Source organism: Astyanax mexicanus, chromosome 13, assembly GCF_023375975.1.
Source record: "Astyanax mexicanus isolate ESR-SI-001 chromosome 13, AstMex3_surface, whole genome shotgun sequence".
In the NCBI taxonomy this organism is placed as follows: Eukaryota; Metazoa; Chordata; class Actinopteri; order Characiformes; family Acestrorhamphidae; genus Astyanax; species Astyanax mexicanus.
Genome location: NC_064420.1, coordinates 35,569,480 through 35,581,896, shown reverse-complemented (window position 1 = coordinate 35,581,896; position 12,417 = coordinate 35,569,480). Strand labels below are relative to the sequence as shown.

General features: G+C 39.1%; 1 protein-coding gene across 2 annotated transcripts in view; it reads right to left on the bottom strand.

The window, feature by feature from the left end:
- Positions 1-12,417, bottom strand: part of megf6a (multiple EGF-like-domains 6a) — a 127,065-nt gene that overhangs the window by 2,020 nt on the left and 112,628 nt on the right. For both annotated transcript variants that reach the window (XM_022677438.2, XM_022677439.2), the window contains 16 exons: positions 12,156-12,287; positions 11,705-11,833; positions 10,020-10,148; positions 9,578-9,706; positions 7,643-7,771; positions 6,079-6,207; positions 5,841-5,969; positions 4,465-4,593; positions 4,223-4,354; positions 3,966-4,094; positions 3,155-3,283; positions 2,943-3,071; positions 798-926; positions 579-707; positions 227-355; positions 1-129 (listed from right to left, as the gene is read on the bottom strand). In XM_022677438.2, coding sequence (XP_022533159.2) covers positions 1-129; positions 227-355; positions 579-707; positions 798-926; positions 2,943-3,071; positions 3,155-3,283; positions 3,966-4,094; positions 4,223-4,354; positions 4,465-4,593; positions 5,841-5,969; positions 6,079-6,207; positions 7,643-7,771; positions 9,578-9,706; positions 10,020-10,148; positions 11,705-11,833; positions 12,156-12,287 — 2,070 coding nt within the window. The remainder of the gene's footprint in view (positions 130-226; positions 356-578; positions 708-797; positions 927-2,942; positions 3,072-3,154; positions 3,284-3,965; positions 4,095-4,222; positions 4,355-4,464; positions 4,594-5,840; positions 5,970-6,078; positions 6,208-7,642; positions 7,772-9,577; positions 9,707-10,019; positions 10,149-11,704; positions 11,834-12,155; positions 12,288-12,417) is intronic.

Below are 12,417 nucleotides of genomic sequence, written 5' to 3'. Positions count from 1 at the left end.
CCTCTTGACAGTTTGGTCCTATCCAGCCATTTAGACACGTGCACCGCCCGTTTCGTGGATTACACTGTGCTCCATTCCCACACTCACAGCTTTCCAGACATTCCGGACCATAACGATTCAGTGCACAGGCTAGGAACAAGAAAAGGGTAATGATGAAATACATGAAGAACATCGAACAGCAAGTTCATTACTAGTCAGTAAAAATAAATTAATTAATTGATCTCACATATATCACAGCGCCTTCCCATCTTTCCTGGTCCACACAGACATCTGCCGCTTACAGGGTCACATGGTGTGTCTCCATCACAATCACAGGTCTTAGCGCAGTCCAGCCCAAACCAGCCCTGATCACACTCTGAGAGGAGAGCGGCAGCAAAGCAAAAGTTAATAAATCAAACATTTTCTCTCCATATTGGCCTCCAGTTTACACAAATTGCCTTTATTGCATTTAGGTAACTGAAAAAAAACGTTTTCAGGTCAGGTCAGTTCAGGTCTAGACGATACTAGATACTAGTGTCAGTGTTTATAAACTGCTGTAATGTTCACAGATGCAGTCTGCCATCATCAGCGTTCCTCACCTCTCTCACAGCGTTCTCCTTGGTAACCTGGAGGGCAGAGACAGTCTCCAGTGCTGGGCTCACACGTGGCCTTGCCGTGGCAGTCACACAGATGCTGGCAGCGGTGGCCATGAAAACCCTGCGGACAAACTATAAACACAAAAACACAGTTAAGATGTTTTAGGTAATATGAGGTGAAAGCAGAAGCTTCTGATGTATCATGTGATCTGTGTTTCTCACCATGTTGGCAGAAATGACCATAGTATCCCAGATCACACACACACTCCCCCGTCACCCGGTCACACGTGCTGTTGTTGTGACAGTCACACTGCTGCAGACAGTTAGCTCCATACCGGCCCGTGGGACACTCTGAGAAATACACACACATTGTTTACGGCAAGCTATACACACAAAAATAAATACCTGCAATCATTTCAGCCTGAAATCAATAAAGATGCTTGTTTTTTATCTTGATAATTCATGTGTTAGATCATATTATTTTGAAATTATTTGAAATTGCAAAAGTTTCAGAACCCACTTGTCAAATTACAAGTCTTTTGAATTTCTTTATGTAAGTGAGTTTAATAACATCATGCTGCAGGACTGCTGCAAAAAGAGAGTTGCCCCTTAGACAAACAAAAAACATTAAATACAGTGTACTAGAAAATTTGTATTTTCCAGTTATGCAAATTCAGAAACTGTGCTCTAGAATGTGAGTTTTCTGTGGAGAATTTATTAGACACCACTATTTTTTATGTTTAATATGTTTAAATGCTTTATAGCACATAGAGTAGATGATAATGTGATATGTCTTTATGATTGACAGCAAGGCTATTTTTCCATCAGAGAATTACACTGTCAGAAATCTTTTTTGTTTCAGATTACTCTGACTGATCAGAATTGTTCCAGAGTTGGAGAGGACACAAATTTCATTGTTTTAAATCTAAAATTAAGAGACCACTTTAGTTATTTAGCTATTTTTAAGTTTATGTTTGAGTAAAATGAGTGAAACAACATTTCTCCCAAATTACTAATAAAAATAATGTACCGTATTTTTCGGACTATAAGGCGCACTTAAAAACTTTTAATTTTCACAAAGATTGACAGTGAGTCTTATAATACGGTGCGCCTTTTGTATGGAATTTACTCGTCAGGTTGTAAGGAGCAGTAAACACACACTCCGTGCAGCGTTATAGAGAGTTTCAGTGCTATACAGAGTCCAGAGCCGTGCAGCTCCGAGGCTGAGCAGCAATAGCATTAGCTAGATGCTAACCGCTAAGCTAGCTAGCTTATTCACTGTTCAGAGATCAGTATTATCTAAATTTTACCCGTCAGGTGTAAGGAGCAGTAAACACACACTCCGTGCAGAGCCGTGCCGCTCCGAGGCTGGAGCAGCAATAGCATTAGCTAGATGCTAACCGCTTAGCTAGCTAGCTTTTTCACTGTTCAGAGATCAGTATTTTCTAAATTTAGCACTTTTAATACTGCTGGAGCAGTATTATTAGAGTTAGATGCTAATCGCTAAGCGTTCACCGTTCAGAGGTGAGTTATCGGCCTGTAAGTCTGTGCTGCTTTGCCTGGCTAGCATTAGCTAGATGCTAAGCGCTAACTCTCTCAGAGGTGAGTTTTATCAGCCTGTAATCTGCTTGTTTACCGTGTTAAAACAAGCTACGGGGGACGAATCGCTAGCTAATATCTCACTGTCTTACCAGAACACGCAGGATTACTCAGTGTAACGCTGTCGTTTAAGTTTGGGTTAACTTTACTAGTTTAGGTGACTAGCTAGCGCGCTAGCGGATAGCTATGCTAACGCTGGTGCAGCAAGCCTTAGTGGACATCTGGAAATCTAAGCTTACTGTAAATAAACTGAAGCACGTTACTCACCCAAATAAACAGTTTTCAGGAGAGAAATCTGTGTAGATTAATATCCAGCACTCGTTTGACTTTGAAAGAGCTAGATTTGTATACTGAGACGCTCCACCGGCAAGAGACCACCCCCGGTGGGGGAAGGGAAACATGGCGCCACCCCTGTTCACTTTGATATAGGCACCCTTTCTAGTGTCACTTAACGCGCCTTATAATGCGATGCGCCCTATGTATGGAAAAATAGCAGAAAATAGGCGTTCTTTGATAGTGCGTCTTATAATACGGTGCGCCTTATAGTCCGAAAAATACGGTAATTTAGAGCATTTATTTGCAGAAAATGAGAAATGGTTGAAATAACAAAAAAGATGCAGAGCTTTCAGACCTCAAATAATGCAAAGAAAAAAGTTCATATTCATACAGTTTTAAGAGTTCAGAAATCAATATTTGGTGGAAGAACCCTGTTTTTTAATCAAAGTTTTCTTGCACCCTGGCATGTTCAATAACTTATCATCAGCTCACCTGTATCACATCTGTCTCCAGTCCAGCCCAGACCACACGTGCAGTTTCCGTTTACAGGATCACACACTGCTCCATTACTGCAGTTACAGCGCTGAGCACAGTCCTCTCCAAACCAGCCCTGAGCACAGCCTGAAACACGTGTTAATCAGAAAATCCTAACACTGCATAATTTACTGTACACTTATTTTAGTAAACATAAAGAGCATGCACACCTTGCCCACAGTCCTCTCCTCGCTGACCAGCTTTACACACACACCGACCCGTCACTGGATCACTCCTCGCCCCGTCACCACACAGCGCCACCCGCGCACAGTCCTGCCCATACCACCCAGCTGGACACGCTTTAGAGCAGGGAAAAGGGGAGATGATCAGACATCCTTAATTCAGCAAATTAATAAGCATTATCCTAAAATCTATAATTGAAGGTATATGCTGACAGAAATTAAAGGATACTGCATGTGTTCTGCATTTATAATATAAGTGATCAGATGTTTCACAAGTCTCTGTGAGAGGCGTGTTGACACCTGGAATACCAGAGCAACCACCTAGCTACACCTTATCGACCACCTGCAAAAAATACACTGGTAAAAACTAGATAAAATATGTAAATTAAGACAAGACACATTTTTCTTATTAAGATTTCTTAAAATAAGCAATCACTAAGTCTCAAAATCTAAAGTTTTTTTGGCTTAAAGTTGGATACAAAAGCCAGAAGAACTTTACTGAAGCTTATTTTGAGTTCAAATGATTTAAAACAAGGGGAAAATTTCTAAAACAAGAAAAACAATCTTAAACGTACAATGCTTGGTAAGAAAAAAAATATTCTCCGATAAAAAAACAGATTTTTTTGTCTTAAAATTATATTATTTCACTTGCTAAAATTTAGTTTGTTTGTAGTGTAAAAGACAACTTACATAATTTTTCTACTAATAGTCTAAAGTGTAATTTTTAACATATAAATTAAATAATGTGTGTCATAAATGAAGTGTGTTTTTTATGGTTTGTGTGTGTAATGTCACTCACTGATGTTGCAGTCTGGTCCGATGTACCCTGGAGGGCAGACACATGTGCCAGTAGTGGCTTGACACACCCCGTTATTGAGGCATTGGCATTTACGCTCACAATTAGGACCATAATGACCCTCCTCACACTCTGTGACAACAACAACCAGACACAAGCAGACAGAAATCAATAAAAAGAACATTTAAAAACAAGAACAATTAAAAAACATATATGAATTAGATGAACACGTATTATTGTTTATAGTTATAGACACTTGCCTACATTACACTTTTCACCACGATATCCTGGTGCACAGTAGCAGGTTCCAGCGACAGGATCACACAGCTGGTTCACCTCAGAGCACTGGCACACCTGATTACAGTTTACTCCGAACGTTCCCGGCTGACAGGCTGCAGATAGACAAAGAGAATGAAAAGCAATAAATAAAAAAAAGAGGTTTTCTTCTGGTAAATTCCAAGCAGACGTTTGAAGCTGCTGCCGTGTTCAGTTCACCACTCACTCCGCTCACAGCCGCTGCCGGTGAAGCCAGGAGGACAGCCGCACTCGCCCGTCACATGGTTACAGGAGGTGCCATGGGGACACTTACAGCGCTGAGAGCATCTCTTCCCATAATAGCCCGGCAAACAGGCTGCAGAACAAGAACACGTGTTTTAGCTAAAGTCACCAACAGAGGGCAGTGTAACAGAAACATTAAACCTACAGCTCTGGAAAAAAATGAGACCACATAAAAATGATGAGTTACTTTGATTTTAACAAATTGAAAACCTCTGGAATGTAATCAAGAGAAAGCTGGATGACCACAAGCCATCAAATTAAGCTGAACTGCTTGAATTTTTGCACCAGGAGTGGCATAAAGTTATCTAAAAGCAGTGTGTAAGACTGGTGGAGGAGAACATGCCAAGATGCATGAAAACTGTGATTAAAAACAAGGTTAACTCAACTCTTCAAACTTTGTGAATATGAACTTGTTTTCTTTGCATTATTTGAAGTCTGAGAGCTCTGCATCTTTTTTGTTATTTCAGCCATTTTCTGCCAATAAATGCTCTAAATGAAAATATTTTAATTTGAAATTTGTGAAAAATGTTTTCTGTAGTTTATAGAATGAAACAACAATGTTCATTTTACTTAAACATGTCCTATAAATAGCAAAATCTGAGAAACTGAAGTGGTCTCTTCATTTTCCAGAGCTATATGTTTAGACTGGCATTCCAAATCTGATTTTTGGCACATCTAGATTGTATCCAGATTGATTTTTGATAGTCTGAACAGTCGAAAACCACATAAAGTGGGATCCAAACCACATTTGCAGGATGGTTTGACATGCAATTATATGATTTGTACTGATGTGTCTTAGGCTTCGTACAGAATGCCAGCCTACATCTGATTTTTGGTATATCTACATTGTTTGCTGATTGATAATTTATCATCTAGACTGCTTGGGACCATATTAAATACAGTACTTAAAAATCAGGTCCAAACCCTATTTGCAGGTGGTTTGTAATGAGATTACAATCGGGGATATAAAAAAAGCACCAAAGATCAGTTACTTATGCTGACCTTGTTACTACAGCAACCCATAAATATGATTGTGCTGTCCAGAATGCAACTGTGAATTCTATAACTGGTGCCCAGCCAATAGTTTTGACTTGAGTTGGGTATGAGGTATGAACATCCTGACTACACTAATGCTCTTGTTGCTGATTACAGTAAAATCCTGACAGCAATACTTGAAAATTTATTGGAAAGCCTTTCCTGGACAGTAGACACAGTAACTCAAAAAAAAAAGCAGGATAAACTATTTTAATACTTTTCTTCATATAGTGTAGGGCTAGGAAGTCCATACAGTAAGAGTTAATACAGTAGATGAGAACTCACTTTTCTCACAGCGGAGTCCTCTCCACCCTGGTGGGCACGCACAGGCTCCAGTGATGTGGTCACAGGCAGCCCCATGCTCACACCTGCACTGCCTCTGACAGCCAGGACCAAACTTCCCTGCTTCACACGCTGAAAACACACACACACACACACACAGCAAGGATGAACAGTATGCCTATTTTATATTTTCCCTCTTTTCTTTCAGGTAGTCATTAAGATGAGTGTGTGGGTTTCTCACCCTTTTCACAGCGATGGCCCACCCAGCCTGCTGGACAGGAGCACGTTCCATCGTGCCGGTCACACACTCCCTCATTCTCACATTCACATGTGTGCTGGCAATCTGCACCAAAGTGCCCTGGAGCACATTCTGTTTAGAAGAAAGAAAGAGAGAGAAAGAAAGAAAGAGAGAGGTCTATGGAAAGGTGGGATCTTCAACAAAATCAACAAAAATGACTATTACTTAATTATGCCTGCCATCAGCTGGTCAGCTAAAGCCTTGAATACACTACACTTAAGTGGGAGCAGATTATACATGTGTATAAATATATATATATATATATATATATATATATATATATATATATATATATATATATATATATATATATATATTTGTATTGTGTATACAACACAATATTTTTTTACATACTTCAGTAAAGGTCCATTTTTATTGGCTGCTGATGGATTTGGTTCAGACTTGAGTCTAAAAATCGAGTCTCAGCACATCAAACACTACACCACTTTTACTCCAACAGGGCCATAGTCTGCAGACTAGAGCCAACTAACACAGATTTGCAGACATGTAGCTTGCCATCAGCTACCGGCACCCTGAGAGAGCACAATTGGCCTTGCTCTCTCTGGGTGGGTAGATGGTAGATGGTACTCTCTCCCCACATCACTCCAAAGGGTGATGTCCATCAGCACGAGGTGTCTGTGAGCTAATGTATCAGAACCGAGTCACTGCGCTGTCCTCTAAGTGCACTGTGATGCACTGCTACATCGGCTGTCAAAAAGACACATGTGTCGGGGAGGTGTGTGCTAATCTTTACCCTCCTGGTGTGTTGGGGCATCACTAGTGATAGGTGGAGTCCTAATGAGTGGGTTGGGTAGTTGGCCGTGTAAACTGGGCAGAAAATGGGTGGAAAAAAATACTGTGCTATAAAAACTGATCCAAAAACATTATCTGGATACAATATGTGACTAAAAACTGTAATCCGCTCCAAAACACGAGATTTGGGACCGTTTACAGCACCACAAAATACTGTAAACACAAAGACACAAAACACTGCCAGAAAATTACTGCAAACTTTAGCAGAATCACTTGCCCTGGGTTTTTCAACCAACATATAGATGTAGTTTTTAACGTCTATAAACCTCAAAAATATATTTAAAAAAAGTACAGTGGCTCTGGCCTTCAGAGCAATTTTTTCTATTGTCTGTATAATAAATATTGTCTGTTTTATAAGTCCAAATAAAGGAATAACTGTAAAAATAGAATAAAGACTACCCTTAAAAATCTGAAAAAATAGGGACCTTCTTTGCCTAATAACTCTTCTTGGTCTAGTGTGGGGACATGAACTCTAGCATGTAACAGGGACTACACTAACCGATTTGCACAGCCTGCAAAACCTTCATTTTGCCAGGAAGGGAAGTGCTGGATGAATTAAACAGGATGCCAATTCCTGTATATACATTTCCACTTCTTCTTAGCTAAATTAGCAATGTAACTCTAGCAAAGCCTTTGAATATCAGGTCTTGACTGATTGCTCGCATTTGGGATTAAAGAAAAATGTTTTCCTCACCAAGTTCACACGCCACCCCAGTCCATCCACTGGAACACGTGCAGTGCCCACTGATCCTGTCACACGACCCACCGTTCTGGCACAGGCACTGCTGGCGGCAGTCTAGCCCATAGAAGCCAAACGAGCATTCTGGGAATAAATCAAAGACACATTAAAGGCTAAACCACAACTGCGTCATGACATATAGCCTCAGCAAAGACCGTCTCTTCTTCGAGTTCAGAATGTTCAACAGAGGCTGTGGTCTGAAGACTGGGGTTTTGGGCTAACAACAAGGAAAAGTAATGGGAGTGAATGTGCTGTAGAGAGGAAACCATACAACATTTTTTCTTTCTCTGAACCTCAAACACTCTCAGTCACAGGTGTAACTGTGATTATGCGGTCTCTTATTTCTACACTAAAAGCACATGAATAAATCACTCAGTGAGACTTTGGAGAAGAAAACTGAAAGGTTGTACATTTGGGAAAAGAACAGAATAAATACAGTCTCTATTTAGATTAGTAATGAAATAGTGAGAGAGACTATTATTAAGAGTTGTGGCACTATTCAGGACATTTAGGACACTTACTATGCTTCCTATGAGTGGGTTCTGTTAAAATCATGATAAGGAATACTAAAAAAGGTGAGAAAGAACACAACGGCACATACAAAAATCTACAGAAAACCGTAGTGTATGCACTATTAGAAATACTACACTATTAGAAAACCAATGTATTATGTATTACATTAAGAATTATGTTCATGGAAGGACATCACAAAAAAAACAGCAGCCCATCTGGAGTTTATTCAAGACCACCTGGATATTCCCAAATGCTTCTGGGAAAATGTTAATGAAAAAAATTATGCATTATGGTTTGCTTTGCTGCTTCAGGGACTGGATTCTCACAATCGTTGAGGAAACAATGAAAAATCAAAATATTTTACTGGAGAATGTAAGGGCACCATTCCATGACCTCAAGGTAAGGTGTTGACAAGACTATGACTAAGATCAATTGATCTAAAACTTAATTTAAAAAGAAGATTTGTATTTTGGAATAGACAAGCCAGAGCCTTGACCTTACCCCCTGAACTCTACTGAGATCCTGTGGCATGGCCCAGAAATACTGATGGACACATTTGCATGGAGGACTTGATCAAAATTCATATTCAATTTTTTTGTACATTTTTGATTTACAGCTATAGAACATGTTTGGTGGAGGTCATTCTAGCCTGCACTGTGAAGGAAAAACAGATGCACAGTCAAATATGGTTTAAAAGAGTGAGTAGTTAGAGTGATTTAAACTAAACAAAACTATACCATACCAATGGCAAAAATGGAGAGTATTTCAAAATACAAGCCAAAGTAAAAAATAAATAGAAGCTAAACAAATGACCAAGAAAACCAAGGGAATATCTAAGAGACAAACCAAAAGATAAAATTAGAATAGCATGCAACAGAGAAAGGTTGCCAATACTTTGCAAAGATAAGATAAAACAAGCAGGTACAAATGCATAAAGAATAATGACAAAACAAAGAGGAGTAAGGAATCAGTACTCAGGTGATGAGGATCAGCAAAAAAACGGCTCAAGATTGGTTAAGGTGAATAGTGACTGTAAAATCATGTGTAGATTGAGGCCAGGATTTAATAGAAGCAGAGGGAGAAACTGTTAGTGTGAAACAATGTGAATGTTTACTTATTGTGCTCAATAAAAGACATGAACTGTACAACTGTGTGTGTGTCCTTAGTTTATCTAGTAAGATTCTGTTTGTCTATTTAGGTACTTTCAAAGAGTTCCCTTACTTTTGTTGCAACTGTTGCAATATGTTTAAAACAGTGTTCAGACAATACTATACAATGACATGATAATAAAACAACAAAAAATAATGAATGTTGTATAAGTCCATAAATAGAATGCTCTGGTATGGTATGATCATATTTGTACTATAAATAAAATACCTTGCTCACAGGTCGGCCCAGTCCAGCCTGGCCCACACTGGCACTGTCCGCTGGTAGGATCACAGCTGGCATTATGGTGGCAGTTACAGCTCTGATTACAGCCAGGGCCGTACAAGCCCGCTTGGCATTCTGCAACAGAACACAAACAATCAAAGGTTAAAGCAGCAGTTCACCGACACAACAGTTCACAGAGTGCTACAGCGGCTCCTGGAACACGACAGGACTAACTTTCCACATCACAGGAATAGCTGGAGAGGAGCCCTGTGGCATCCATTACTAAACATGCTAAAATAATGAGTGTGCTGAACTTTGCACGTCACACACTCAAACCCTGAACATCTGCTTTACCACTTTACTTTAGAGCTAAACACAGGAGAAAGAAGGAAGCTCTTTCCAGACGTATCACGTGTGTTAGCGTGATATCCTGGTCACTGAGACTCACTAGAAGTGCAGCGTGGGCCGATCCAGCCAGCTGGACACGCACAGGTTCCGGTCACATGGTGACACTGGCCACCATTCAGGCATTCACACTTGTGCTGACATTCAAGTCCATGGAAGCCCTGTGGACAGGCTGAGGAGACACACACATAATCATACAAAGCAGTTAGTATAACACTGGTAAGATTTTGGATTTACATTTTGTAGCACTCAGTTTAAAGCATACATTATGCAATGTAGAACAGGTGTTGATTAAAGTCTTTAGTGCTTTAGAGCAAGGGTGTCCAAACTACCAGGCCATTTGTGGTCCTTTTCTTGGAGTGGCCTGCGAAGGTATTTTAAAAATAAAATAAAGTCGGTGCGCTATTAAGCAGATTTTTATAATGTGATATTAAAAGTCTAAACAAAAGGTGTCACTATCACATAAACCCATCTAAATTTAAAATGCTTCTCATCTCCTTTCCTTCCTTCATTAATGCCTACATTAATGTTCCTGAGCTTTTGAGAGAACATGGCAACTCTAAAGAAATGGAAAATAGACAGTGCATGTAGAAAACTTCAGGCACATTGGGAAAATTACCATTTTTTCAAACCAGAGGGAATTGTTTGTATGTTTAATTTGTCAGGAATCAGCTGCCGTAATGATGAGGTGTAATATTAATAGACATTATGAAAAGAAACATCAATTAAAAAAATCTTAAGTTTACACAACACAGTCAAAGATAGATAAAGATAAATAAATGTGTAATCTGTTAATGTGTAAAATTATGTGTAAATGATAGAAATCAAGAAAATGTATTCTTATAAGTGGTATATTTCATTATTTGTCTTATTACAGAGTCTGTGGCCAGAGACTACACATATATTTCTCCTTCTGGCCTCCCAACAAGAAAAGTTTGAACACCCCTGCTTTAGAGTATTTTAAAATGTAATTTTATAGTAAGTATGTAACTTTAGTTTGGGTGATGAATTCTCAGATATGTTTTTACAAGCTCATTTACTGCTTTATGTTTATGTTATTCTTGAGCCAGCATTATAGAGCTAATTGGGCTTGCAGAAAATAAAATGATGACCTTCACTTTTACTGGCTGGTTTAGGGCTACATTAAAAAGCCCACAGAAGCTGTTTTAGTGTGATAGATATATGCCATTATTGGTGAAAACTGTGAGAGAATAGTAACAGTTGATAACAGGGGTTTTTAAAATTGACAGATCGTCAGTTTCCGCACAAAATATCTGTCATCTCATCACTATATTGTCTCAAGGCTGAGACTATACGTGGTTAATCTGAACAAATCTGCAGTATTTAATTGCTGGAAACAAACTTTTTAAAGATTATTTAAAATGAAACGATAAAAGTAGTTGTCATTCCTACACCTGACCTTTGGGGGCAGTACTGTTTTTTTTTTTTTTACACCAGATTACAAGCCAGCCAATAAAGGAAGCCATGTGGACTTTTATTTGTTCTAATTAATTGATCTTTAGACAAAAAAGTTTCAGATTTACACATTTGATACTTTACAGGTTTTTTTTTTAGCTTATTTGCCTGAAACCTTTGCACAGCGCTGTATATTGATAACATCTGAAAGCTACTTAGAGAGCTGACATATGTTATTACTGCAAGACAGATTTCAGGAAACCAGGTTTTGTCAAGTGGTGTATAAATCTCCACACCCCATCCCTCACTTACGTTTTTCACAGTATGTCCCAGTCCAGCCTGGTAAACAAGTGCAAGCTCCACCCACAGGCTCACAAATGGCACCATTTTCACACTGACACTGGTGACGACAGCCTGGGCCAAAAAAACCCTCAGAACACTCTTAAACAAAAAAAGAGAGCATCATTAGTCTGATTTAAAGTATTAAGCGCAAAGACAAAATCTTGCCTCTCAGTGTTTGTGTGTGTAATTGTGTGTGTATAGGCCTGACATGATAATCATTTTTTGGACTATATATAGTATTATATATAATAATGATATTATTGCCATTTTAGGACCATTTTATGCCATAAGGATGCAATAATACAAAAAAAATCTAATTTACACTAATGGGCTCTTTTTGCTAAGTAAACACAATGGGCGATATTAAAAAAGTTATTGAGGTCATCTTCAATATCTTGAAGAATGAAAGATATAAACTCACTCAGCTCACAGTAGGTCCCAGTGTAGCCAGCCTGGCAGTGGCACTGTCCAGTAACTGCATCACAGCCGGCTGCACAGCTCGTACAGTTACACGCATTAGCACAGTCTGCTCCCCACTGGCCTGGCTGACAAGCTGCCACACAGTATACACACCATTACAGACACACACAGATATCTTTATGTTCTACACTTACTGTGCCCTCCTATACTAATTTACCCTACTATTTATAATAGTTTATAATAGATTTGATTAGTGCTTGATA